Genomic DNA, 27,905 nt, shown 5'->3' with positions numbered 1-27,905 from the left:
TCAAAGGATTCAGCAAGAGCAGGTTGTCATTTTAACGGTCCGAAGGGCTTAGCCATGGGAGGTGGGTGGTTACTGGATATGCCTCTCCCTTCTCTCTCCACAGAGGTGGTCCCGGGCAAACTTAGGGAGGAGGAAGGAGTCCCTCAGATGAAAGCCACAGAAAGTTCAGCTCAGGCAATTAAGACCTGCTGGCAGAGGGAAATGGAGAAGAAAACTAATACACGTTGGGCAACTATGCTGGGCAGGAAATTTTATCTGTTCTCATTTAACCTCTAGGCCAGTCCAGAGAGGGCCTCATTTTATGGACCAGAAAAGGGGCATCCATCTGCCCCCACCTGCTAACAGTTAGAGCAGTCATGGGGTGGCAGAGCCGAATGAGTGTTTTACCAAGTCGCTCCCTCTGCCACTGGGCAGTGTTAAAGCAAAGGTGGGGCAACTGCCCCCAACATGCTGAAGGAAATGTAGTATCTGCCTTTGACTTGAGATTCCAGTTTTCTATAAACACACAGAGTGAAGCCCAGCCTTTTTGGTCACAGCTTCGCCACTGCATGACTGTACAGCAAAGGGAGCCGTATCAGACCATCACCCCATCCCTTGCTTGCTTAGCTCCGGGACAAGCTGTGATCTGATAGATCCTCAGACAGGCCCCAGCCTGTCTCTGTCCCGAGATCTGCAGTGTCCCTCAGGATCACCCTGGGCTGAACCCCTACCCTCGAGAGCACCTCTTACTGCCAGAGCCCCCCGATTCCTGCAAGTAGGCAGCAGACATTGCTCCCATCAGCCCTCACTGCAGGGGACTCCCGGTGTGCACACCAGCTCTACTTGCCCAAGAGGAAGGACACTACTGATCACTTTCCTCCAGGCAGCCTGTAAGCTAAAAAGGACCCCGGTCACTTCCCTTTTACAGGTCCAGACACCAAGGCACAGCACTTACGGCATTTGCCCAATATTGTCAGCGAACAATGAGAAAGCAGAACGAAAGCCAGTGCTCTGACCTGGCTGGGCAAAAATGGGGGAAAGTGGATGCGTACCTGGTTCCTGTTCGTATTCACGTAATGACATAGTATGACCAGTGTTCACCTCAAGGGCGGCTAGTAGGGTTACTTGGGAGCACTTAACAGTTCCTATTAACTGTCAGAAAAGCCACCAGAGAATGAGGTATCTCACCACAGGTGGTCCGAAATAAGGATAAGCAAAATGGGAGACAGGTAAAGAAAGGGAGAACATTAATTCAAGGGAGTGTGAGGCCCTATGAGCTACTAGATTTGTACACTTCCTACAGGGTGCTGCAGGTCACTAGGTTTTAATATGCAAGACCTAACCCTTCCTTAGCATCCCATCAAACCAGTGTCAGTCCTCCCCTCAGCTCAGGACCAGCAGAAACCTCGCCACGCGTGGATCCTCTTGAGTTGCTGCTCCTCGGTAATGGAGCCAGGGGGAATTTCCAGTCTGTTGGAGAACGCCAGTGGGGTTGGGTGACAGAGGCTGCAGCTGTGACCACACACATTGCCATGGGCTGAAGCTGGACCAAGAGCACAGTAAATCCAGGCAGCTGGTCATTAGGCCTAAAATAGCTACTTTTTGACTGCCTCCAACAATGTGTTTCTGAAAAGTGCTAGAAATTCAGTTTCCTAGAGGGTAACTGTTAAAGAAATTTATTCACATGTCAGGAATTTTAAAAATGTGTTTGTTTTTAATGCTTATTGGTACTTATGCATTAAAAGTAACTACAAATGTCTTATTAAAGTTTCCACTTTAAACGCACAATTTTATCTCATTTTATTATAAGGAATTGTTACAGAAAATGCAAATATCAATATTTGAAAAATACATTCCATACACGGACTCCAAAGAAACAATGCTGATAAGCGCCATGGTCTGATATGATGCCATCACCCCACACTGAACAGCACCCCAACGGCTTGAAAGCCAAGGTGATCGACCCAAATGTGTGGCTACAGTTTCTGCCCAGTTACTGCCCTCTCCCTTGGTAACAGCCAACTCTACACATCTGCCAAGAAAGGACAAGCCATTAAGTCAAGCAGTCTGCCAACCTGAGACTTCCTAGCTACAGAAAACCAATGTTGTCAATTGTAACAGGTTAATACATTATTTATGCCACACAAAAAAGGAAACATACAGGCAATGATCATCCAAAAAATGTCTTTAAGGCATCTATGATTACTTCTGGGAATTTAGTAAGTGTTTAGTAATATCTTATCAAATGATCAGCTCTTCACTAAATTTCTTCCATAAAAGGAGAATGTGGCTTCCAAACCTCTTTGGAAGTTGTTTCCTCTCTGCCGCCCACTCTCCCCAGCTGGGAGTGGGAGCTTTGCTGCTTCAGATTAGGAGGGGCTGGGCTTGCAGAGCCCAGATCTTCCGGGCTTGTCCTGAGAGAAGCAATCCCAGGTCCTGGAAGAAAGCTTGTTGCAGGAGCTCTTTCAGTTTCCACCTGTGAACTCCAAGTGGCTCTGTTGGTGGGAGTTACATTTAACTGCTCAGGCTGTCACAGGGGGATTACTTTGCCTTTCATGTCTAAATATTACGTAGTTCGACAGTGTTCTTTTTCTCCAGATTAAAGAAACCTACCTGGAGATCAAGGCTCTCCCCTCTCAAGACTTTCCCTCCACTTCATGCCTGTAGATAAGATCAGCACAATACAGTTCAATACAGCAGATGGAGACATGAGTTGGGGTGGTGGGGATCCCACAAGCACGCTGAGTTCCATGCAGGGACCCCATTCAGGGAGAAGAGTGAGGAAGCTGAACAGGGCGGTCAGAAATGACTCAGGGCTCTGAGGTAGAGGACTAACAGTCACAGGGACCCCACTCTTAGAACATGGCAGGTGAACTGAGCAATCTAATCCAGCCTTGACTACATTGGTAATTGGGGTTGACAGTGCATAGGCAACAAACTCCAGATGGAACACATGTCCTAATACATCATTCAATGAGACACCACTAAAAACATAACTGAAAATTAAAAAGTCCTACGTGTAGGCACTTAAGTTTGTGCGAAATTTCTGTCTTAGAGGATCATAGCAAGTTAGTTTAGGCATTGGATTCCTATATAGCACATGGTTTGTACCATCATCTTTAAAAACAACTGTTAAGAACACACTGTATAATAAATCTGGTGATGAGCAAGAGGCAGTTAAAAAGCTAAGTCAGCAGAACAATGTTGATTGATGCAGCAAATTATACCTCAGTAAAGTTTATTCCTGTTCTACTCATTTACAATTGGCAACTTTCTAAATGAATAAAATTTAATTTTTGCTACTAGTATTTAAGTTACGAATTAAATTTAACAGGAACAGCCAGTGAGTTCTGTGGCCAAGTCTTGTCATCTTGGAGAGCACAAAGGAGACTGAGAGGGGTCAAGTCCCAGCCAGGCAGTGAATGGGACAGGCCCACCAGGCAGCCGCCACTCAAGGGACCTGCAGAGCAGAGCCCAGTGACGGCTGGCATGGTCAGGGAGATGTCCTCTAGTCTGGGGAAAGGTGCTTTTCCTAGGCCTGCAAGACTCACAAAATGTTCCCCTGACCCATGGCTGCTCAGTACCATAGCTATCCCTAGACTTAACATATTCTAAACATGATTTTAAGTGCAATTAGAGGCAATATTGTTATTGAAATTGGTATGGTAGGGCAGGGGAAGGACAGTCAGTCTCATCTCTGACTGAATTCCCGTCCTCCTCTCTCCACCATGAATGTTAAAACAAGTAAAAAGGACCAACCACCTCAATTCATACCTGGAGCATAACTATCTCACTTTACAATGAAAGAATCAAGCCAACTGCGCCCACCTCCTTGTGGCCCTCTCAGGCCACAGAAAATGGAAACTGACCCCATGCCTCACATGGTCACATGTTTGCCAAGACTCGTTGTTTTTCTATAAAAATTCTATATGAAACATGTCACAGACTTTTAGTCCCCAACTCTTCTAATTTTTCTTTTAAACATTGTGCACAAGCTCATATTAACATAGAAAGCATATATATCTTATAAATCACAGAAATATTTAAAAAAGTAGCACTGATTTATCTGCTCATTTACACACACACATTTAAGTAATCGAATGTATAAATCTACAGCAACATAGAGGACATACCACTATCCAAAACAAACAAACAAACAAGCAGGCTGTTGCAAAAAATATTTAGTCCCTTTACACATATATCCATACTTCATTAATGCAAAAAAAATGTAGTGGTTATTAAATGTCTGAAAAATCAGTATGTATGATTGAGATTGTTAATCTCTGAGTGTAACTGTAACACATATTGTTCATCTCAGAGTTGTCTTTTTTTTCAGCAGTGGTAAATAAAGGTTTCTCTCTAAATGAGTACTTTTTAAAAAACTGGCCAAACCCTGAAAAGATGTTTAACACCTCAGGGTTAATACATGTAAAGCAGAGACTAAGGCCCAATAAGCTCTGGCCCAATTCAGCATCCACGCCAGAGCCTTCCAAAACCAGGTAACACGTTTGGCCAGGGCCTTCAGCTGTGGGCTCGTATGGGGCATGGAAAGCTACACAGAACTGGGACCTGGGACCAACAGCATTCACAGCATCACTAGGGGCAGTTTCAGCAAGAAGCACTCATGTCGCGGAGATGGGTCCTTCCACCTGAGGCTGGAGATCCCCTTCTCATCCCCTGGCCTGTGTGACTCTTGCTCCAAAAGGTACTCTGCAGGAGTTTCCCTTTAAGACTTAGTGTGAGCAGAGGTCCAGTCAAAGCTGATCATTAGAATCACTGATGCATGGGTGTATTTTTTGAATATGGATTTTAAAATTGGAATCACCAATAATGCAGCTATATAAAAAGTGCAGCACAATAAAAGTGCATTTCCTCCACCACTCCCTAGTGGCAGAGTGAGGACTCCACAGACAGGACACAGCAAGATGAGAGAGGAGATGGCTGCTAGGAGGTGCCAAGCCCAAACTGCACTGCTGACACCCGAGTAGCATGAATACTGGTAAAGCTTTCAGCTGTTAAGGCCACGGTTTCTCAGCTCTCATTTTGAACCCTGTTTAGGAAGATTTCACCTTTTTAAAAAGGGGTAGCTCACTATAAATACAGCTTAGCTTTAAAAAAAAAAGAAAAGAAAAAGACTTCAGGGCAAGAGGATCCTGTAATCTTTATGAAAACACTGTGCAGGAACGTCCAAAGCCACTTACCCTAGAGCAAGGCCAGCGCTCCTGGAGCAGCTGACCGTGAGTCGCCCAGGCAGGAGACCGCGTGAGCGCTCTGAGATGGACACTAGGCTGCCGGAAGGGAGAATGGTTCTCAAAGTGTTCTTGTATGCTGCTAGCAGAATGGGGTCTACTTCCTATCACATTTACCACTTGGGCTCATGGCCTGGTCCAATTAGTCAGACACCTAGTGAACTCGATCACAGTCACACGGACAATCATACAGAGTCACCTGAAATGGGATCTATCACACATGGTCCTTAATTGTTCGTTCCAGTCTATTGCCGCAGGGAGACGCTGGCCAGCTCCTGCTCTGGGGGTCAGCCTGGTGAGCAGAGCAGCTGCTGGGAAGAGACTGGGGAGGTGGCCCGGACCCTCCTGGGGGCTCACTAAGAGACCCCGCCCAGAGTCAGTACATCAAAGCAAATGTTGCAAACTCGCACAGGCTTGTTCAGATCAAACTTTATAATGGGAATCTCCTTGGTCGAACATTTATGGCAGAGAAGACGTCCGCAGTGACGACTGTGGAAGCAAAGAAAGGAAGTGTGAGGGGGGTATTGAGGAGCAGGGGACAGCCACACTGCCAGCCAAATTCTACCAGAGCACGTATAACTTTCGTCCATGAAAACAAATTTTCATCCAATTGTTAAGTTACAGTGATTCTGGAGAAGGCTCTTTCTTTAACAATCAAGAGAGACTCAGCAACAAACAGCCAAAGAACCATCTTGTTGTCTTGGAAATAGCCCCTCATTCTTGGGAAGCACACCTTCCAGGAGGCAGTAACTTGGCTCAGCTCTGCTACAAGCAGAGAGCCTGGCAAAGGCGACACAGGCCAGGCAGGCTCCCTGGGACCTGGGAGCCCAGCACTCAGCAGGAAAGACAGCAGTCTGAGTTCCCCTGCCCTCCCTGTATCAATACAGGGATGCAGTCCTGCCCTCACATCCCTCCTTTGGGTCAAGTTTTGCCCAGGAGAGCGCAGGGCCCTGGCAAGGTCATGGCTTATGGAAAAGGGCAGGAGCAGTGACAATAGCAGAAGTCCCCTCACTTCTCTGGTCAGGGTCTCACCAGTGATGTTTGCGAGTCGTGACTCCGAACTTGGCAGTGCACTCGTAGCAGTTGGAGCCGTCACACCAGGGCGGCTCCTTGGACAGCATATCTGTAACACAGGCAGGAGATGCTCCTGTCAAGACAGCAACTGTGCCAGGCAAGATGCGGAGCTCCAGAAGGAGCAGGGAAACAGTAAACAACGCGCTGCCGAGTGACCGAGGGACGAAGGAGCCACACACTCTAACTGGGTCAGGGAGCCTTCACAGAGGAGAATATGGAGACCCAGCACCACCAGGCAGGCTGGGGAGAAGGAAACGGTATCCAGGGAGCGAAACTGCAGTGTTTATGGGGAAATGCATGGCTGGAGTGTAAGGCACAGTGAGGAGAGAGCAGAGACCACAGCTAGAAACACCGGCAGGGACCACATGGTAAGGGGAACAGGGAGAAGGAGACCAAGATAAGAGACACTGAGTGCGAAGGATCTGTAGGGTCAGGCATGCACTCTAAGAAGAGTAAACAGCAGCAGGGAGTGAGGGGGGGCGGGGAGCAGGAAGGAGACAGATGAGGGGTTTGGTCTTGGGTCTGCAGAGGCTGTGGAGCATGTGGGTTGGGGGTTATCAGTGTAGATAACAGCAACAATCATGAGTATTCATTTAGTGATCACTAGCTGTACGCCAGGCTCTGCCTGAGTACTTTGTACACAGTAGACTGAGTGCCCAGGGAGGAGGCAGCACACGAATCACTCATTATCAAGCACCTCTACACGCCAGCACTGCATTAGGCTCCTATTCTGAGCTCTTAAAAGGCCAACCAAGTGCATGTAAACAGTAGACCAGGCATCACAGAAACACAGCTTTAGCACTGGCTCTGCTACACATCAGCTTTGTGACCTTGGGTAAATCACTTACATCAAAATCGATAGTTAATAAACATTTCTTTAAAAAATATATATATATATACACACACACACACACAGTTGATTTCAGAGAGGAAGGGAAAGTGGGGGAGATAGAGAGAAATATCAATGATGAGAAAGAATCATTGATCACTTGCCTCCTGCATGCCCCCTACTGGGAATCGAGCCAGCAACCCGGGCAGGTGCCCTGACCGGGAATCAAATCCCGACCTCCTGGTTCATAGGTCGCTGCTCAACCACTGAGCCACACCAGCCGGGCTACTAAATATTTCTGAGCTCATTCCTCTGCCCATACTATGGGGCTAATAACCCTGTGCTGTGTCCATTGTGGGTGATGACAGCACAGTGACCTGCAGGCACTGGAAGCATTCTGATTCTCTCTGCCTCATCAATGGGGAAGAACAAGTACTGAAGAATCAAGAGTGAAGAACTCCTCTTCACAGAAGGAAACAGAAACAGAGAATGGAGAGTGAGTGAGGCTAAAGCAGAAGCTACTCTGAAGGAGGCAGAGTCTGAATCAGCCGAAGGATGAAGGTGCTGATGAGCAGCCAGGACCCAAGGAAGGGGGACCTGCCTGGAGCTTAGGGAGCTCTAGTAGCAGCAAGGGGAGTGGGAAACCAACAGGGGCCCCAAGGCGAGCACTGAAAGAGACTAATGGTGACCCTCCCCCCATGGCCCGAAGGCCTTTCATGGCATGCACACAAAAAGTCCTGCACGGTGCCGGAAAACAGGGAACCAGTCGTTAGGAATGCACAGTTCCCCAATACATCTAGAGTCTCAGCACTGCACTGTGCTCGCAGGGCAAGGGCGGGAAGTAGGCCTCTCACCTAACAGTCTGAACAGGAGTTGCTTGGTGGCAACCTGGTAGTTGAAAATGTTGACTCCTTGGTTATTATTCACCCCAAGGCGAGCCCCAGATCGGACGATGGCACGGCACAAGTTGGCATTCCCCTTCATGTATGCTAGCAGCAGCACTGGAAAACAAAACACAGTAGGGCTACTTCCCAAAGGGCTGGCAGAGGGCAGTTGAGGGAGGACAGCCCCATTGGGACAGAGGAGGCCTGTGGCTAGTGAGACCCTCACCGAGGACCCGGCCCTGAGCCAGGGGACGCCAGCGCAGCTCCAGCTCCATGGACACCCCCTTGCCCATTCGGAGCTTCGGCTGCAGGAACTAAAGGGGAACAGACACTGATGGAAAAGCACACACTGTCTCCGCCGCCTTCCCCTGGAACACCAGGAGGACAAAGCTCTTTCACACAGTGTAATTGAATCTAAAGACCCGGGAGGCAGGCACACAGGCAGAAAAACATCCGTGTGGGGAACATATTCCAGAAAGTTCTTCCACCCCTCGGAGCCCTTCTTCGGTGCAGGCGCAGGCCCAGTGGAACCAGGCTCTGACCCAGCCTTCCTGCTGGCCCTTTTTACTAACAATTACAGCTAATTGTAGCTCCCCTTCGCTTACCTGTCCAGACACTTCAATTCTTTCACTTAATTCTCTCAATAATCCAGTAAGATAAGGGTTTTTATTTGAAGTGAAGAAATGGGCATAGAGAACTTGCAAAGTTTACCCAGAATTGCCTGCTGGAATATGACAGCGAGGTATCTATAGCCAGGTCTGCTGTGTACTTCAGTGCCTGCCTGCCTGTTTCCTGCTCCTGGAAGACGGTGCTCCCCGGAGCAGGTGCTGGGCCCAACAGCTCACTCCCAGGGCCGGCTCCTTGGAAGCTCAGGCTCACCACTGCCGGCTTAAAATCCACGCTGTGGATCAAGGCCAAGAACTCTCCCCAAGGCCAGGGACTGGTGACAAGATATTTGGTCCCGTGCTAAGGTTCAGGACACCCCTGGTGATGCATCGTGCCAACGCCATGGAGGCGCTGTCTGGCTTGAGGGCAATGAATGGGACACAGCAGCAGGAAGTGCTCAAAGAGCCCTGCACTGGGAAGGAGAGATTTGGGTTTCATTGTCGTTTCCTTACTTGAAAATGGGGGGACACTGTACTGCTTATCTTATAGCATTGTTGTGGGTGTTCAACAAGAAAATGAATGTCAAAGTATATGTATATTTTTGAAAGCTACACAAATTAATATAGCGATTGTTCGTAGCTAGAGCAACACCATGAGAGAGGCCTATTTTCAAACCCCCTCAATAAGATATCAGCCCTTATCTGTATATAACTTGCCACGTTCCCAAAGCATGTCAGCACATGTGTAGCCCACTTCCTCCTTATGAAGCATCTGTGAGGTGCTTATATTTTATTCTCTCCTGGCATATGGGAACTTGGGAAGGGCCCTTGTTGCCTACATAAGAGGTACATGAGGGCAACAAAAACAAGTGGGCGGGCCTGTTTGGACAAGGGTATGGCTGTGGAGCACTAGATAAGCAGGCACACATCATGTGCTGTGCCTCAAGTCAGACACTGCCCGATCCAAGGCCGGGGTCTGTGACAGATGCTCAGAGCCCAGCAGGAGTGCACTGGGCTGAAAGCACTTACACAGCAACATGTGTGCCTGGGCTCTCGTTCTTCCAGGAAGCAAGGAATACAGGAGACAGGACACACAAACAGCTCATTACATACCCGTGTTTCCTTCTGCATCCGGTTTATCGAGAGGATACTCAGGCATGCACTCTAAGAAGAGATCAAAGATGGCTGCTGCATTCTCTTTGCCATATTGTCCCAAAATGTGCAGTGGCGACTGGCCTCTGACAAAACAAGTGGAAAAGTTAGGTATGTATCTGCCACAGCCATCATCCAGAAAAGAAATGGGATTTTCTGAACTCTGTGATGCTGGACAAATAAAAAAACACATAATCCTATATAATAAAAGCATAATATGCAAATCGACCAGTAGGTGGGAGGGATGGGCCAGTGACCAGGCGGCATCAGGACAGCCAAGGCATGTGCCAGCAGGCAGAGAGAGGGGACAGCAATGGTGGGGGGAAGTGGCAGTGACCAGCGATGGTGGAGGGGCGAGGGCGGGGGGGGGGGGGGGTGCGCGCTGACCACCACTGTCCCCTGATCAGCTACCTGGTCGTCTCCCACAGAGGGAGGCCAGACTGCAGCTTATGCCCGCTCCCCCTTTGAGTGCACGAATTTTCGTGCACTAGGCCTCTAGTAGGTCATAAAAGTTTTTCTAAAAAGTATTCTTCAAAAAGAAAAATTCCAGGGTACCAAAGCCTGGTCCAGTGCCACAGTGGCCAGTTCTGCTGTGTGTGTGTGGGGCTAATGCGAGGCACCAGTGACCACCAGCTTCAAGGGGCAGCCAGGCATGTGGCGCACTGGCCTCTGCTCTGGACCACACACACTCACCGCACACTCACCTTAGGTTAAAGGCTTCAGCGTCCACGGTGCACTCAGTCAGGAGGACCCGGATGTTGTTGAGTCGACCGTGCATGACAGCGAGATGAAGAGCTAGGGAATAGAGCCTCTTACTGTGCAAGCCCGGAAGCACACACAGGAAATCTTGACTGTTCCTCACCCTCACAAACCTTGCTCTAAAAGGGACGCAGACAGAGCAGCCGCGGTCCACTCATATCCTTTCCAGTCTTCACCAGCCCCAAGAAAGAGCCATAAATGCAACCTTACAAGACTTTGCTTTCTGCTTCCACAGTTACCCAAAAATGAGCTTTAATGGTTTTGGCTTCAGGGGTTACCATTCAGATCATAGGCTGCCCAGAGCCTGGACAGTGGCATGTTGGGTGCCTGGCTCAGAGCCTTCCCTGCCATGCTCTGCTCCTATGAAAGCCAGCCTCCCTGAGGGGGAGCAGACCCAAGAGTGCAGGGCACCTCCACCCCTAGAATGGAGGGATTGCTTAAGGCGCTCAGCACTGGACAAAGGGGAACGGCTGGGAATTACCATTATTTCCATTCTCATCCACAGCAGCAAAGTCCACTCCATTCTCCAAGAGGACCGAGCAGATGGTGGGCAGGTCCTGCTGGGCAGCAAGATGGAGGGCGGTCTGGCGGTGCTTGGTTAATTCATTCACTTTGGCTCCTGCAAGAAGCTGTTGAAGTTGATTACATGAGCAGCCTCTTTGCCACAACCAAACAAAGTCCCACTTAAGGGGGCCAAGCCTGCCTGACTCTGACATCCACGGAGTCTATCCTGCTAGCAAAGCGGGGAGCATAGGGCCTCACACACACTCCTGGCATAAGCCAGCAAACTTGCCCCAAGGACAAACCGACAATCATCAAAATGTTAAAAAGGCATTCCTTTGGACACAGAAATTTCTACTTGTAAACATCAGTACATAAAATTAAACAAGATTGCAATGATGTTCACTATTAAGGATGTCCATTATTTAGAAAAGTAAAACCAGATTGCAAATAGGATTTAGTTATGAAAATGACAATATAGCCTGGCTGGCATGGCTCAGTGGTTGAGTGTCGACCTACAAACCAGGAGATCACGGTTCAATTTCCGGTCAGGGCACATGCCCAGGTTGTGGGCCCAGTGTATGGGGTGCAGGAGGCAGCCAATCAATGATTCTCTCTCATCATTGATGTTTCTATTATCTCTCTCCCTCTCCCTTCCTCTCTGAAATCAATAAAAACATATATATTTTTATTTTTTTAAATATATATTTTTAAATAAATAAAGTATTAAAATATTTAAACAAAAAAGTCAAATTAGGAGACAGTATGACAGTATTATTTATTCATTTGGAGAGAGAGATACAGAGAAATATATATACATTCAAACATAAACATAGAAACTGAAGGTGTTTAAAAACCAAACTCAGAGGAAGAGTTGAGGGTTCGAGAGATACTTTTTGCTTTATATCCTTATATGCTTTAAGTTTTTCACAATAAGCATGTACTATTTTTTCTTAAGAGGGGAAGGAGAGGGAGGGGAGGAGGGAAGAAAGAGAGAGAGACATCAATGTGAGAGAGAGGAATATTGATGGGTTATCTCCCGACCTGCCATTGAATCCAAACCCTAGGTATGTGCCCTGATTGGGAATAGAACCCACAACCCTTTGGTGCATGGGACAATGCTCCAACCAACTGAGCCAAACTGGCCGGGGCTAGCATGTACTACTTTTATATTATTTTCTAAAAGAAAGACCATAACAAAAAAGACAGAATCAAAGGCAGGAAGGAGCTTTAAATAATATCTGTTAGTTTAGCATTTGAAATTCATTCAGAATCCACTTTCTGACAAAGTTTCACAGACGGTTGCTATTAACAGAAAAGGATCTGCAGTTTGCAGTCAGAGGTGTTTGCTCCCTTGAGGGCTGAGGCACCTAGTTCCTGTCTGTGTGCAGGCGCTCTGCCTCTGGGAAACCCCGGACACTGGTTAGCTGCTCTGCTTCTCACCCTGACTTTCCAGTCCCAGGCAAACCACCTTCTGGGCACCCAGTCGTGTCAGTCATAGGTCCAGACAGGACATAACACAGAGGGGTATTCATGGTCACAAGTGCTAGGGATCATAGCTAACCCTAGGTTGGTTAACTGGGGGAGGGGAGAGTTTGGGTAAAGGCATCATGCAATGAGAATAGGTTCTAACACTAAGCTGTACCAATTCACAAACAAAGGACTGGATGGTCACTGGAAGATCTGCTATTTCTACTCCTATCACTGTGAGCTCAGGACTTGGTAAGGCAGAGGCATGACCTTGGTGAAGGGACCCTCCAACCTCCCTAGGCTCTCAGTGTGGCAGACGGACTGATGAAATGCACCCCTATGTTCACTGCAGCATTATTTACAATAGCTAAGATACAGAGACAACCTACGTGCCCATCATGGGCGAATGGGTAAAGAAGATATGGTGTGCATGTACATACAACATGCATGTATACAGTGTATGTATACATATTATATATAGTGTGTATATATAGACTATATACTATAGATATACAACACACACACACACACACACACACACAATGGAATTCTATTCAGCCATTAAAACAGAATGATCCTGGCCAATGTTGCTCAGTGGCTGAGTGTTGACCTATGAACAAGGTCATGGTTCGATTCCGGGTTGCGGGCTCAATCCCAAGGAGGATGTGCAGGAGGCAGCCAATCAATGATTCTCTCTCATCACTGATAATTCCATTTCTCTCTCTCTCTCTGATACCAATAAAAACATATTTTCTAAAAAAATTTACAAAAAAACAACAACAAAACCAGAATGAAATCTTGCCATTTGTGACAACTTGGATGAACAGTGAGGGCATTATGCTATGTGAATTAAGTCAGTGAGAGAAAGACAAATATCATTATGATCACACTTATATTTGGAATTTTTAAAAAAATGAACAAAAACGCCCCAAGCTCATAGACACAGAGAATAGATTTTGGTAGTTGCTAGAGGATGTGGTAGGCAAAATGGGTGAAGGAACTCAAAAGGTACAAACTTACAGTTATAAAAGAAGTAAGTCATAGGATGTCATGCATAGCATGGTGATTATAGTTACTAATACTGTTGTATATTTGAAAATTCCAAAGAGTAATTCTTAAAAGACATCATCACAAGACAAAAAAATTTTTGTGACTATATATGGTGACAGATGTTAATTAGACTTACTGTGGTGACCCTTTTGCAATATATACAAACTAGAGGCCTGGTGCACAGATTCGTGCACTAGTGGGGTCCCTCAGCCTGGCCTGCGCCCTCTCGCAATCCGGGACCCCTCGGGGGATATCGGACTGCCAGTTTCCCCCGAGGGATGTAGTAGTGGCAAAGCCAGGTGTCGGGGGAGGAGCCTGAGCCTGGGCCAGGCTCTGTGCCACTCCCGCTCATCCTGGGCCCTGCTGCGCCTGCTGTTGCCCTGTAGTGCTGCCATTGCCCTGTAGTGCTGCCACTGCCCTGTAGTGCTGCCACTGCCCTGTAGTGCTGCCACTGCCGCAGAGGCGGGAGCTCCCGCCCCTGCCACTGCCCTGTAGTGCTGCCACTGCCTGCTGCGCCTGCTGTTGCCCTGTAGTGCTGCCACTGCCCTGTAGTGCTGCCACTGCCCTGTAGTGCTGCCACTGCCGCAGAGGCGGGAGAGGCTCGCGCTGCCCCAGCTGTGCTCGCCAGTGTCTGGCACCCGTTGGTCATCTGAGCAGCGCTCCTGCTGTGGGAGCGCACCGACCACCAGGGGGCAGCTCTTGCGTTGAGCGTCTATCCCCTGGTGGTTAGTACGCATCATAGCTACTGGTTGACAGGTCATTTGGTCGTTTGGTCGCTTAGGTTTTTATATATAGAGATATCAAATCAATGTTATATACCTGAAACTAATGTTATATATTAATTATACCTCACTTAAAAAAAGAGAGAGAGAGAGCGTGCGTGCGCACACGCACACCAGAAAGCCCCAGCTGAGCGCCTGACACAGAGCAAGCAATCAGAAGGGGATCTCCTTTCCCTAGATGCTCCCACCACCTCTGCCACCCAAATCTTGCTTTCTCTCATGGCCTCACTCAGCACCTGCCTGCCCAAGCAGCCCATTGGGACTTAGGATATGCTGATACACCTGCTTCTCCGGCACATGGCTTACTCCCCAAATGCGCACTGGCCTTTCACAGTAACTGGAAAACACCTATGATGCGAGATTTGGCACACACTCTACCACATGCTTTGTCTGCATGTTTCATGTAATGTTTCGGCGACACTTACCAAATTGCGGACGATAATCTCTGAGCCTGCTTGGACAGCAAGGTGCAAAGGGGTCAACTTGGAAGCATCCTGGACCCTGGAATTCACATTAGCCTGGACGCTGATCAGGAACAGGACACTTTCAATATCAGAGTTCTGAACTGCCACATGAAGAAAATTCCGGCCCTTGTTATCCACCTGAGGCAAGAACCAAAATGTGAGTGGGCTCCCCCATGCAAAAGTGGCTCCTCGAGCACCTGCGGGCGGCTCTGACCACTGGAGAAGTCATGGTACATCCTTCCCTCAGTTCCAGGAAGGCCGCAGACCACTCGACATATATGTGCACATGCCCGTGTGTGCATGGTCATCCTCGCGGGCAGGGAAAGGCAGCCACTGCACTGGCCCAGCAGTGCTGGTGCCCTTGCACAGCAGGAGCTAGACTTGGAAAGCCATGAAACAGACAACCTGAAGGACAGGGAAAGGAAGGCACCAACACACTGCAATATCAGGAAAAGGCAGGGTGGAGGTTAACTTTGGGAGCCCCTTGCTTTGGCTAAAACAGGCACCCAGCATCCTAGCACCACAGCAACAATGCCAGCCTGACCCCAAACAGTCAAACAAATCTTCAGAAACTTTCAGGAAGTTTCCTCTTTTATAGAGCTATAGGATGACAGTACATATTGGGGAGGCAGCCAACAGTATAACGCAGACTTTGCTTCATGATGTAAAGCAGACAAAAGCTCACTCAAATCAAACTACAGAGATTCCTGCCCTAACTGGTTTGGCTCAGTGAATGGAGCGTCAGCCTGCGGACTGAAGGGTCCCAGGTTCGATTCCGGTCAAGGGCATGTACCTTGGTTGCGGGCACATCCCCAGTAGGAGGTGTGCAGGAGGCAGCTGATCGATGTTTCTAACTCTCTATCCCTCTCCCTTCCTTTCTGTAAAAAATCAATTTAAAAAAACTACAGAGAGTCCTGCAGTTATAAGAACTGCCACATCAGTATGCGTGCTCAGTGAGAAGTGAGGGAGACTCCGACATGCTGCACACACACAGCACAGTCCCTAACACATTTCCACAGTGTACGCTGGTATCACAGCAATGTATGTGCAAAAGGCTCTGATCAACAGTACCAGTTTCACACTAGACTGAGAAGAAATGTGAGATGACTGTCCATTCTTGCACATTTTACATAGCTGAGCAACCTGCACGATGCAGCCACACCTACGTAAATGCTGAAGACACACGACATACAGAAGTCTGAACACCAAGCTATAGTCTTCAACTATCTTAGATTGTTGCAAGGTCCCAAGTTTCCATCTACCTTCATAAATGGCTTCTATCCATCTTGGCAGTATTCTAAGTGCTCAACAGAGACTCAAACAAACCCATCCCAGCTCCCGCCTCAGATCAGTTGCTGCTGTCATTTCCCACCCAATCTGCTGTTTCAGGTCAACAGTTCACCATCCAGAAAGAACAGGACAACTGAGCCTGCAAAGCGGAATGATAACTTAACTCCTCTAAAATACGCAGAAAGTTGCCCAAATCACACCAAAAGCTCAAGTCAATTTCAATCTCTTAAACATATTCATTACTAGGGCAATTAAACAAGCAAGCAAAGGCAAAGAGTGAGCTCAGTTGCACGTGATACCATTATGTGGCGGACACACAGGACAGAACTGACAGGACATCTAAATGGTCAGGTTTTAAGAAAGGGGAGTATAATTTCAAAACAATGTCTTTACATAGAAGAGACCTATATGACTGGAGACATATCTTTAGTCTCCATGGAACAGGCTCTGCCCTGCTCAGGACACCATAGAGAATGCTGGGTGCTGGTCACTCACCTGCTCTGCAGCCCCGGACTCGCGTTTCAGGATGGCCTCGGCCGCCTTGTTGTTCTTGTAAGTCATGGCGCAGGCAAAAGGGGTCAGCCCTTGTCTGTCTCGGACATTCAAGTGGATGTCAGGGTGAGAAATCAACAGCTGAATGATGACACTATGTTGGTTGCTGATGGCCACATGGATAGGCGTTCTTCCTTCTGCATCCTACAGGGACAAGGCACAGATTTCAATCTTCAAATCAACGACAAAACTCAGGGTTTTAAAATATAAAGGGGGATAACTTTTAAACCAAATTTGGTTCTCAGAATCAATACTGCCACCCAGTGTTTGAAATCAACTTTGAGGCCAAGCAGAGCCAACTAAAAGCCACTCCCCATCCCCTGCCCTAGTGACCTAGGGGCACACACACACTTGTTTACAAGATCTGCAGTCAAACTCACTTCCAAGTTACACCCTCCTTCTCTGACTGACTACAGGGCCGCCCACATAAATGTTCATAGGCTAGAACGCTGAAAGGCATCAAGAAACATGACTCAGAGATGCTCAGTTGAACTACTGGAACATTTTACTGAACACTGTCCAAATGCTCCTCAACTTACAGTGGCACTATATCCCAATAAACCTATCATAAGTGAAATATCTTTTAAGTCGAAAATGCATTTACCACACCCAACCTACAGAACACCATTAACTTAGCCTCGCCTACCTTAAATGTGCTCAGAACACTTACTTTAGCTTACAACTGGGCAAAATAATCTAACACAATCTCACCTAATTTACTAAATTATGCGTATCACTTTTGTACCATCATAGAGTTGAAAAATCATTCAGTCAACCATCATGAGTTGGGGACTGTGTGTATGCAGCCTGGGAGTAGAACTAACTCTGAATGGAAATCTTTAACTAGCCGGGATAGGAGGCTAAGCCAAGTTGAAGGATCAAGGCACAAAGAAGACGTGAAATCATTAAAGTGATTAGGCAGGCTAGTCACTTCCTCTGTCTGCAGCTTAGCCCCATTTGTGATAAAGCAGACCCAGGACTGAGAATCTGCAAGGCCCCTTTGCCAAAAGAGGAGCTTTTCCCTAATCCTGGGGTTACCAACACTCCCCCTGGAGAAGAAAGACTCTCCATACCTGTGCATTTACATTGGCACCAAACTCCAGAAGACACTGGACCGTCTCTTCCAGTCCCCAGGAGGCTGCCAAATGCAAGGGCGTCTGCCCGTCTCTGGCCTCTTCCTCGCCTTCTCCATTAGCACCGGGCTGTCTGGGACTGTTCACATCGCAGCCGCTGAAGAGGAGGAGGAAATGAAAGGAAGGCTTCAAGTGCCAAGCTTCCACCCAGCCTCCAGGCATGCAGGTAAGTACCCAGCAGCAGCCCTGTCCAATCCAACAAAAAGCTCCGCGCCAGGGACTGCTGTCCTTGGCCTTAAATGTCAGTGTCTGGGTCCCCCTCCCACAGATTCTTCTGTACTGGTCTTGGGGACAGGACAGCCTGGGCAGCAGAACTCTACATCCCCCCAGGGGAGCTGCATGCACTTAAAGTTTGAGAACCACTACTCTACAGGTTTCCTGCATGACTTGCCTCCCACACAGCCTGTACTAAGAAGCTATGGAGCCTGTTATGGCTCATGTATCTTTGAGGGGGTCCTGCAAGAGGCCATCTGGTCTCCCAGCGACCCTCCCCCACCCCCGAGCCTCCTGGCTTCATTGTGTAAACTGGCCTGATTTGACTGTGGGCAGCCTGCAGGAGGCTGACAGCAGATTCTCTGATCTGGGCACTCAAGGTCCTTTCCTCACAAATGAGTCACATCTCTTGGCTGACTTAACTTGACAGACAGTGACCCTCTGATAGCCTTAATTAGGAGAGTCCGGCCAACAAGACTGTAGCCAACAGTCTTGCTGAATAAAAAAGATTTGAAGAGATACTTAAGTCTTCTCAGACCTGCGAATAAGGAAGCAGGTGGTGGACTCGTTGTTCTCGTCGATGGCTCTGTGCAGGAGTGTCTGAAGGCACCCGCTAGGTCCCGGGCCCCAGCACGTGGAATCACAGCCATGTCTGACCTGCAGAAAAACGCGTTACTCACAACACTGCTTGGAAAAGGCCAACATTTTCATTACCATCTTGGAGCTCTATGCACATCATTAGATTCATTTTCACCCAAGACACGGTTGATAATTAACTGATAATGATTTTTATCTGAATCATTCATCAGATTTACAAACAATTATTAAAACCTGCTCTGTGCAAGTGTGCACAAGTCCTTGAAGTGATGTGTTTAGGAAATATGAGAGATATGTTTAATTAGTGCCCTCTTGAGTTGTGTTCTAGAAGAAATAGAACACACACACAAGGAATAGAACGCGAGCACGTGCGCATGCCCCCAGTAACACCCACCTGTAATTAACAGGGAAAGTCAGTAACCACTGGGTAAAGCCCCCAGGTGCAAATGCCTTATTGTCACATTTCAGGCTCTTCAAAAAGCTAATAACTTCCAGAGTTACCTCTGCTTTGGGGGCCTATCTTCTGGACAGGGAGACAAAACTGAGATTTGGGAATGTGTCACTCTGGTGACAGCCAGGGTAGCCCACATCAAATTAACCCACCTCAGAGCAGATTCCTGAGGAAACTCTTGCTTCTTGGCAGTTTTCCTGATACAAGCAGCCTAAAAAATGGGTCATCCGAGACCATGCTGAACTGCAAGTCTCTCTAGTGTGATTTCCTACTGCTCGTCCTTGGCTCAGTCTGTTACCTGGCAGATCTCTTGCTCCTTGTGGCCGCTATGTAGGTACCAAATCCATCTCTGACACAAAATATCCCCATGTGTAAACAGAGGCTAAAGTTGAGTCTGACTCACCAGAGTCGAAGCGATGTCCTCCAGATTATTTGCCAGCGCGAGCCACAACGGGGGGTTCCCCCTCTCGTCCGGCACGGACATGTCAGCTCCTCGGGTGCAGATGGCATCCACTACAAGCGGGAGCTGATTTTTGATGGCCAGCTGAAGGGCTGTCTCCCCATCCCGAGTCCTGCAAGGACATGCACACCACAACCAGCATTTGTAGTGAAAGCCAAACGACAAAGGGTGCCCTGCTGGGCATTCCAGAGGCCTGAATCCACCGTATCCCTTAAACTAATTCATTCACATTCAATAATATCCTTTCCGAGAAATATAACCTGTCAATAGCATCTGTCCCAGATCTTTGAAAACATACAGCCATGCCGTCCTGTGTCACAGAAAAGTAATGGTCCAACACTGCAGGGTGTTGAAATCTGAAGGGCATGTAGCTGCTTCTAACAGCATCTCAAAGCAGTCCAAGTTTAACTGCATGTATTTCCCCCTCAAGCCTTTTGACAGCTCATATATTGGAATGTTCTTCGTTATAACTGAAATTCTTACTCAAGTGATTTGAGACTCCTTTTTAATGAGACAGTGGTGGTGGGGGGGGGGGGGTAGAGGGGGGGGGGGGGGGGGGGGGAGAGCACAAGTGTACGGTCACGCCCAGTTTCTGCACCGAATTTACTTCAGAGTCCCCGTCCCTTCCCCTAGCTAACAAGGACAACAACATGTTCCACAGGCAGGGCTATGCTTTTGAACCACCTCGAGTCAATGAGACCTGGCGCTGCCGAGGCTCAGCCCACCTGACGTTTATGTCCGCCTGGTGCTCCAGGAGAAAGAGCGCGCTCTTGCTGTCCTGCCGCTGTATGGCCATGTGCAGCAGCGTCTGCCCGTCCGACATGGTGTCGTTGATGCCCGCGCCGGAGCCCAGCAGCTGGGCTGCGATCGTGTGCATGCCTGGGAAATAAGCAAGCCCTGGTCAATGCATTTCCCCACTTCTCCAGCATCTTACTGCAACAAACCCACCCTTTCCACTTCGCAGAGCCGGCAATTTTTAAACTGGGTGTTACAGGCTTAACCCAAACAGGAAAGTTATTTTACAACCAAGTCCTCCCCACCTCCTTGCTTCTCTCCCTCTCTCCCTCACCCCCTCCTGACTGCCGCTGTCTGTGTGCAGGTATCAACAGCCTCTCGCACAGCCTTACCTGTCCATAATGCCAGGCCCAGCACAGTCTGGTCTCGGGAATCCTTGAGGCTGAAGTCCGGAATAATTTGCAAGTTGTTGGTGGCATGAAGAGCATTAGCTAAATTTTTTTAAAGGAAAAGAACACTTGATTTCACCATCCCATGGATCATATTTAAAGTATCCAAGAGAGTAAGAGATCAGTTTCAAACTGACTGGCTAAAATACAAACTGATAAATCTTCTTGTGGAGAGTGGAAGCCAAGAAATCTAACACATGGGGAAAGAAATTCTAAGCTTATGGGGAAAATGAAATCTAAGCTTATGGGGAAAATGAAAATTTTTAAAGTTTAAAACATTGAATCTTCATAAAAGGAAACTAGACTCCACTGTGGAAACACACGTTAATTACCTGATTGTGGAAAAGAGGATCAAAACCATGCCTTGGCAATGTTTTCCTAAATGTGATTCCTATCATCTTACCATTCCTGTGAGGACCAAGAAAAGGTGCATTCTACCCAAAGCCCCATTGCCTCCACAGCAGTGCTAGAAAGGGTGAGCCTTCGCCAGGACACAGGTGAGAGTCCCCCTACGCCCGGGACAGGAGAGAACGCTGAGGCTGACTTTCTGAGGGGAACTGCGGGGGCTTCCGTGGTTCACTGCCAGGATGGCTGAGGCAGAGAGGACTGGTGGCTCGTAGAGGACCTGCCACAGCAGAGTTCTCCAAGAAAGCTCACGCCAAAGCAAAGCTTTGCTTGACCTCCACGGAAATGCCTGGGCAAACACCCCACAATAAAGGACACAGTCAAAGGTCCTAACACCTTAACCCGGTGGTTGAAATGGGCAGGCCCCATCCTGAACATGTACACTGCAGCCAGGAGCCAGACAATATGCTTTTCTAATTTATCTGAGAAACTCACCAGGAAAGAAGCATCACCTCGGTAGTGACCTACTCAGCACCACCATCCCCAGGTCACAGGGGCCAGCAGCAGTTCCTACCACCCACCTTTTTGTTCCAGGATGACAGACACCACATCTGGGTGATTATAGGTGATGGCCATGTGCAACGGCGTCTGCAGGTAGACGCTGCCCACGGAGCTGGCCAGGGACGCAGCCTCCTTTGGCAGAGGCGGAGCTTCCTCGGTCTGCAGGTTTGGGTTGGCACCTTGCTGCAGGAGCTCTGCGGTGAGGTTGGCCAGGCCATGCCTACAGGCCGTGTGCAACGGGGTTTCTCCCTGAAGAGAAACACATGATCCAAAGGAGAGCACTTTCAGGCTGGGAGTTCTCCTCACAGCCTAAGGGCTGAAACTCAGGTCCCAGTGGCAGTCACAGCTCTTGGCTCATCCTGTCACCAGCTGGCCTCCACGACTTTTGTCCCACTCCTCCTGGTCACCGCTCTTCCCTTTCCCCTGTGCCATCATCCCTAGATTCATCAATGTCTTCCCAAGTACCCGTCCAACATTCTGGCAAATCATCTTCTGCATTTCCAATGACCTTCTTAACCAGCCTTCACTTTGTTTTTATAATTACTTATAATTATAAAAATAATAGATGACTATTATTAAATATCAACAGAGGACTTCCAAGTGTTGCTAAAATAAATGCTGCAGAAAATGGAAGAGCCTTGCCAGGCCGGTGTGTCCCAGTGGTTGAGCATTGACCTATGAACCAGGAGGTCGGTTCAATTCCCAGTCAGGGCGCATGCCTGGGTTATGGGCTCCCAATCAATAATTCTCTCTCATCATTGATGTTTCTGTCTCCCTCTCCCTTCCTCTCTGAAATCAATAAAAATTAAAAAAAATTCGAAAGCTACAAGAATATTTAGTGAAGTTTCCTCTCACTCCTTGCCCCCACTACCCAATTATTCTCCCCTAAAGAAACCTTATTACTAGTTCCATGTTTCCCTACAGCGACAGAATATTCAAAGAAAGATATGTACACACATGTATATATGTGTATGTATGTACATGTAGTTTACAACCTAATATACCATAAATGTTTAGGAAATGGTTGCTGAATGAATCAAGCAACCAACAATATTTGAGAATACAAGCACCTGTTTCACTCTTTTTTAATCCTGTGTACATTTTACTTGGAGACAAATTGAAAAAAAGAATCCATTCCATTTTTCCCTTTAAACTGTCACTGTCATTTCTTCCACAGATCAAAACTGCTCCCCTTGCTGCCCTGCCACACTTACCCACTTGTTTCTGTGGTTGACATGGGCACCACTGGTTGCCAGGAAAAGAGCTGCTGCCTCATTTCCTGCTTCAGCTGCCCGCTGCAGTAAGCAATTTCCTAGGAGAAAGTGGGCATATTTATTCTTCCATTTGCATAACAATGAGGTCCAGTTCCATAGTGCACCACACCCTGACTGCCCCACCACCTTTCACAACTGACAAGCCAGCACCTAAAGAAGGTTCGACTTAAGTCCACACAGGCACTCTCAGGAATAGTCCAGAGACAGGATGAGCCCGGTTTGCACTAGCCACCACCCAGAACCAGAGGTAAGTCAGGTCTCCTTCCTGGGGCTGGATTGGAACACACTTCTCAGTAGCAGTGTTACTGACATTTTGGGCCAGATAACTCTTTGACGTGAGGCACTGCACAATGTTTAGAGTATTCCTGGCTTCTGCCCACTAGGTGACAGCAGCACCCCCAACCTTGCTGTGACAATCAAAAATGGTTACAGGTGATGCCCAATGTCCCTGGGTGGGAAGTTGGGGGTGGGGTGGGGGAGGTGTCCATGCCTGAGAACCTCTGAGTTAGATGTCTATTTTGAAGACACTGTGACCTAAATGCTACCAGAAAATGCCCCTTAAGTACTTCACTTTTACTCTTGGGGCCTTAAATGTTTGTCCTTGGCTTAGAAATATTTTGTTTAGCATTATCACTCTTTTCTAAATAAAACAAAAATTTTTTTTCTTCTTGTTTTCAAATGGTTTAGCTCAGTTTTAACCTCTAATACAATAAACATCAAAAATACAACCCACCAAAACAAAAGCTCTTGAAGAGGGTAAAAGGAGTTCTGAGTCCAAAAAGTCTGTAACTCACTGCATTAAATAAACAAAAGTATTTCAGCTTAATGGACACAATTCAAAGTCTGGCTAAATTTTTTTTTTTGCCCCAGAAAAAGTCTGTAACTCACTGCATTAAATAAACAAAAGTATATCAGCTTAATGGACACAACTCAAAGTCTGGCTAAATTTTTTTTTGCCCCAGAAAGGAAGGGAAAGGGAGAGAGAGATAGAAACATCAATGATGAGAGAGAACCATTGATCGGCTGCCTCTTGCACACCTGACACTGGGGATTGAATCCTCAACCCGGGCATGTGCCCTGACCAGGAATTGAACCGTGACCTCCTGGGTCATAGGCCAATGCTCAACCAGTGAGCCACACCAGCCAGGCAAATTTTTTGAAGCACAATATTAAAATAAAATAACTTGGACTTCCTCTATAGTTAAACTTAAGTATAAAATACTTCTTAATAATATGTCATTCAGTTTGTAAATTTTTGGTAAATCGCTGACACAGTATTTCATGGAGCCTCCAGACTTGAGCATCAGCTCTTAGGGATGCGTGCTTTACCTGTTTTAGAGTCAGGTGCATTGGTGTTGCTGCCCCGCTGAATGAGTCTCGCTGCAAAGCTGTTTTCATCAAATGAAGTCCCATTGACCACAGGGAGGTCTTCGAAGGGGTTTACGGACTGATCGGATGACACAGTGATGTACTGCACTGCAAGCCACAGAGCTGTGCTGCCCTCGTGGTCTTTCAGTTCTAAGTCTAATCTGAAACAAGGAAGCAATGTGAGTAGCAAATGCTTTCTTCAGACACTGTCCTGACAACAGCCTCATTCTTTCCTTAATATTTGTTGAATGATTATTTTTTAAAATTTACTTTCAATTATTAAAATTTACAATACTAAAAGACATTTTAAAAATTATGTTTCACTCACAATCCCACCCTCACAACTGCTTTTTCATTTCTCCGTGTCTCCCTACGTACTGTTTACACTGCAGCAACTGATTGAACACGTATTCGTTCCTGGCCACGATGGACAAGTGTAAGGGAGTCCTGCAGGGTGAAGGAGGAGAGGTGTCAGTCAGGATGGCCCCGATTGCGCACAGAAGCCGCAGCAGGAGGCGACCAGAATCACCATCCACAAGAACGTCCGCATTTCTACCACGGGGCTTTTTCTACACTGGCAAACAGTGTCCCAAAACCATGACCAAACAGGATGAGCCCGGTTTGCAAGTAGCATGACCAAGTAGCAAAGAATGAAAATGGGTTTGCTTATGTGTTACCCTTTACTATCCAGTAGCCAAAAGGAAAAGAATAAAGGAAGAGATATAAATAGTCTCCAATTAAATCCTGACCCTTACTGATTGTGCATATATTCATGTTTTTAAAACATCAGTTTCACCCTGGCTGGGTGGCTCAGTTGCTTGGAGTGTCATCCCATACACCAAAAGGCTGCAGGTTCAATTCCTGGTTAGGGCACATACCTAGATTTCAGGTTCAGTCCCCAGTTGGTACGTGTACAGGAGGCAACTGACCCATGTTTCTCACATCGATGTTTCTCCCCATTCCCCCCACCCTAGCTTCCTCTCTCTAAAAACAATAAACATATCCTTGAGTGAGAATTAAAAACAAACAAAAAAAACCCCAGCAGTTTCTATCATTCCATAATTCTCTATTGTACTCAAAAACATTCAGAGTGGCAACAGGGAGGAACTAATTGAAGTGTCAGTTAACCACACCTCACTGTTTTATTTAGCCCTGGAGTGCCCCAAAGGAGACTGCACTGCAGAGCACAGGGCCTCCCCGACTGGCATCTATCTCAGAGCTACAGACTGCCAGAGTTTACTGCAGCTGGCAGGGGTGGGGACAAAGAATCAACAGAAGAAAAAAAAAAGAATGCAATTATGTTTGGGTAATAACATAATTATCACATGATATTGAGAGTTCATGGAGATCCATCTTATTTAAGTATTTTGTCCATCACACAAATCTCTTTCCCTATTCTGACTTCACACAACTCTTTTCTTACTTTTTTGAGAGGGTTTTCAAAGATACAAAATCCTGAGTTGCTATGATGAAAAGTGGTGATTTAGGTGGCTTCACTCCCCTTCACCCCACCGCCCCACATTGCTGTCCCAAAGACAGGCAGCCCTTTCTTAGATTCTAAACCACAAGGAACCTTCAAGTAAATATTTCTGGGAAGGGGCAAATGGTATATAACTGCTACTGTCAAATTTACAAAGGGCTGTGCTGAGGAAGAAGTGGCAAGCTGTGCAGATAGAGTTGTCTAAATGCAAGTATTTGCAAGAAGGTAGAACTGGGTTTAACGTACAGAATTTCCCAGCAATTACACCTCACAGAAATAAAACAGACGGCCTTGAGATGGTGTGCTGGTGTGCTCCACTTCTTCAATTTACCCAAGCAACTCTAACAAAGAGGCTAGAAGAAGGTTCCGTTGGAGCAGTTGAACCAGGTGACCACTCTGATGACAGAAATCGCTTAAAAATCCAAAGACCTCAGTTATCTAGAATGGAAATGGTTTCCCCAAATGCCTCAGGCCTTAGTCATGTCTCTCATTTGTGCAACAAATGAGTGTTTGTGACTTGAATAAAAATCAGATTGAATAATGCCAACCAAAGAACATCAAGTCCCTGTCTGCCAGTTACATGCCACTGGGAATGGTGCTAAGAACAGTCTGTTTGCTTGCCCACTTACCTGCCCTTGCTGTCCTGCATGTTGGGATTGGCACCAGCCTGCAGAAGGGCTTCTGCAATCTGTGCCATTGCAGACATCACATCCGCTGAATGTTTCTTTGAACTGTACAATGCCACCAGGTGCAACGGTGTCTCCTGGGCACTCAATGTAGCAGCACTGACGTGGGCCCCATTTTTAATGAGGAAAGTGGAAGCAAAGACATCTCCTTGAAAAGAAATAACAGAAGTAGTAGTTACATATGACAAAACCCAGGGCAAGTTATTCTGGCCAATGTTGCCTCAGAAAGGCATCATTCAGCAACTGCAGACAAAGAGAAACAATTGGGTGTGTCTGAGCAGCACCTCTCTGGACACCTGTAGGAGGGAACTCATCATTGAGACCACAGAGTTACACTTGAATTCAAAAGACTGTTCAATTTCTGATTACCTGTTATCTGTCCTGCCCCTCACCACAGTACCACTTCACTATCCTATATAATAAAAGGCGAATATGCAAATTGACCAAACAGCAGAACGACTGGTCGCTATGATGCGCACTGACCACCAGAGGGAATATGCTCAAAGCAGGAGCTGCCTCCCGGTGGTCAGTGTGCTCCCACAGCGGGAGCACCACTCAGCCAGAAGCCAGGATCACGGCTGGCAAGCGCAGCAGCAGCGGTGGCGGAAGCCTCTCCTGCCTCTGTGGCAGTGCTAAGGCCCCCTCAGCGGACATCCCCTGAGGTGTCCTGAACTGTGAGAGAGTGCAGGCCAGGCTGAGGGACCCCCCTTCTGCCCCGTAGTGCATGAATGTCATGCACCGGGCCTCTAGTTTAAGTATACCAGACTCCTATCCTTCAAAAGCCTCTTGTGATCATCAACTTTCAAAAAGGGTTCCAAGATTTCTCCCCAATACAATTTATCTCCCTCTTTCATTTCCTCATCAGTCTATACCTAAGTAACACATACCCTCAACCTGCTGTACTTGCATACCAGTTCCTCTTCAGAGTAAGACCACATCTGACTGATTTATTATTGCCCAAAGGTTCTTTTCCTTTTCTCAATCTAATTACATACAAACAGTCTTAACAAAAAGTTTACAACTGAATATTTGAAGAAAGAATCTGTACACATTGCTAGTTACAAAAAATTTTACATGGTAAATTAACTGGATGTAAAAATGAAATTTCTAAATTCCTTCCACAGCCTTAACTCTTGGAGCATTACAGGTAGAAAGGCTAAGTAGGACTATTCACACATATCAAACTGAAACTGAGTAACGTACATAAAAACCAGTAATTTCAACAGCTCAAACCACCATTTTTGTCTATGTAGTGTTCTGTGTGAGGGAAAAGAGCTACCTTGACAGACAATCTTGACAAAAGGCCAAAAATTACATTTCATGAAAATATTAAAGGTATACATTTCTGGAACTATTCTGTTATATACCAGCAAGAAAAAGCTGACTCTAGATTGGTTCTGTGAATACATGATTAAGTTCAGAACCAAGCAATCTGACCAGTGGCAATTTAATATTAAAAATACTGTGGAAAACCAGTTAGACTATCTTGTCAAGTTAACTTGGAGGATGGTAG

General features: G+C 47.1%; 1 protein-coding gene across 1 annotated transcript in view; it reads right to left on the bottom strand.

Annotated features, from left to right (window-relative positions):
• Nucleotides 1-1,762: 1,762 nt before the first annotated feature.
• Nucleotides 1,763-27,905, bottom strand: part of ANKFY1 (ankyrin repeat and FYVE domain containing 1) — a 65,695-nt gene continuing 39,552 nt past the window's right edge. The window contains exons 8-25 of the mRNA XM_005869026.2: nucleotides 26,336-26,540; nucleotides 24,605-24,673; nucleotides 24,188-24,387; nucleotides 22,799-22,896; nucleotides 21,605-21,833; nucleotides 20,622-20,720; nucleotides 20,220-20,373; nucleotides 19,438-19,606; nucleotides 18,525-18,643; nucleotides 17,714-17,870; nucleotides 16,584-16,784; nucleotides 14,760-14,936; nucleotides 11,013-11,160; nucleotides 10,477-10,567; nucleotides 9,734-9,858; nucleotides 7,986-8,132; nucleotides 6,261-6,351; nucleotides 1,763-5,717 (exon numbers count right to left, since the gene is read on the bottom strand). Of these exons, the coding sequence (XP_005869088.1) occupies nucleotides 5,585-5,717; nucleotides 6,261-6,351; nucleotides 7,986-8,132; nucleotides 9,734-9,858; nucleotides 10,477-10,567; nucleotides 11,013-11,160; nucleotides 14,760-14,936; nucleotides 16,584-16,784; nucleotides 17,714-17,870; nucleotides 18,525-18,643; nucleotides 19,438-19,606; nucleotides 20,220-20,373; nucleotides 20,622-20,720; nucleotides 21,605-21,833; nucleotides 22,799-22,896; nucleotides 24,188-24,387; nucleotides 24,605-24,673; nucleotides 26,336-26,540 (2,612 nt within the window). The 3' untranslated portion in view covers nucleotides 1,763-5,584. The remainder of the gene's footprint in view (nucleotides 5,718-6,260; nucleotides 6,352-7,985; nucleotides 8,133-9,733; nucleotides 9,859-10,476; nucleotides 10,568-11,012; nucleotides 11,161-14,759; nucleotides 14,937-16,583; nucleotides 16,785-17,713; nucleotides 17,871-18,524; nucleotides 18,644-19,437; nucleotides 19,607-20,219; nucleotides 20,374-20,621; nucleotides 20,721-21,604; nucleotides 21,834-22,798; nucleotides 22,897-24,187; nucleotides 24,388-24,604; nucleotides 24,674-26,335; nucleotides 26,541-27,905) is intronic.

This window comes from Myotis brandtii, unplaced genomic scaffold, assembly GCF_000412655.1.
Source record: "Myotis brandtii unplaced genomic scaffold, ASM41265v1 scaffold284, whole genome shotgun sequence".
Lineage (NCBI taxonomy): Eukaryota > Metazoa > Chordata > Mammalia > Chiroptera > Vespertilionidae > Myotis > Myotis brandtii.
The sequence above is the reverse complement of the archived record's forward strand: the minus strand, read 5'-3'. Positions and strand labels throughout refer to the sequence as shown.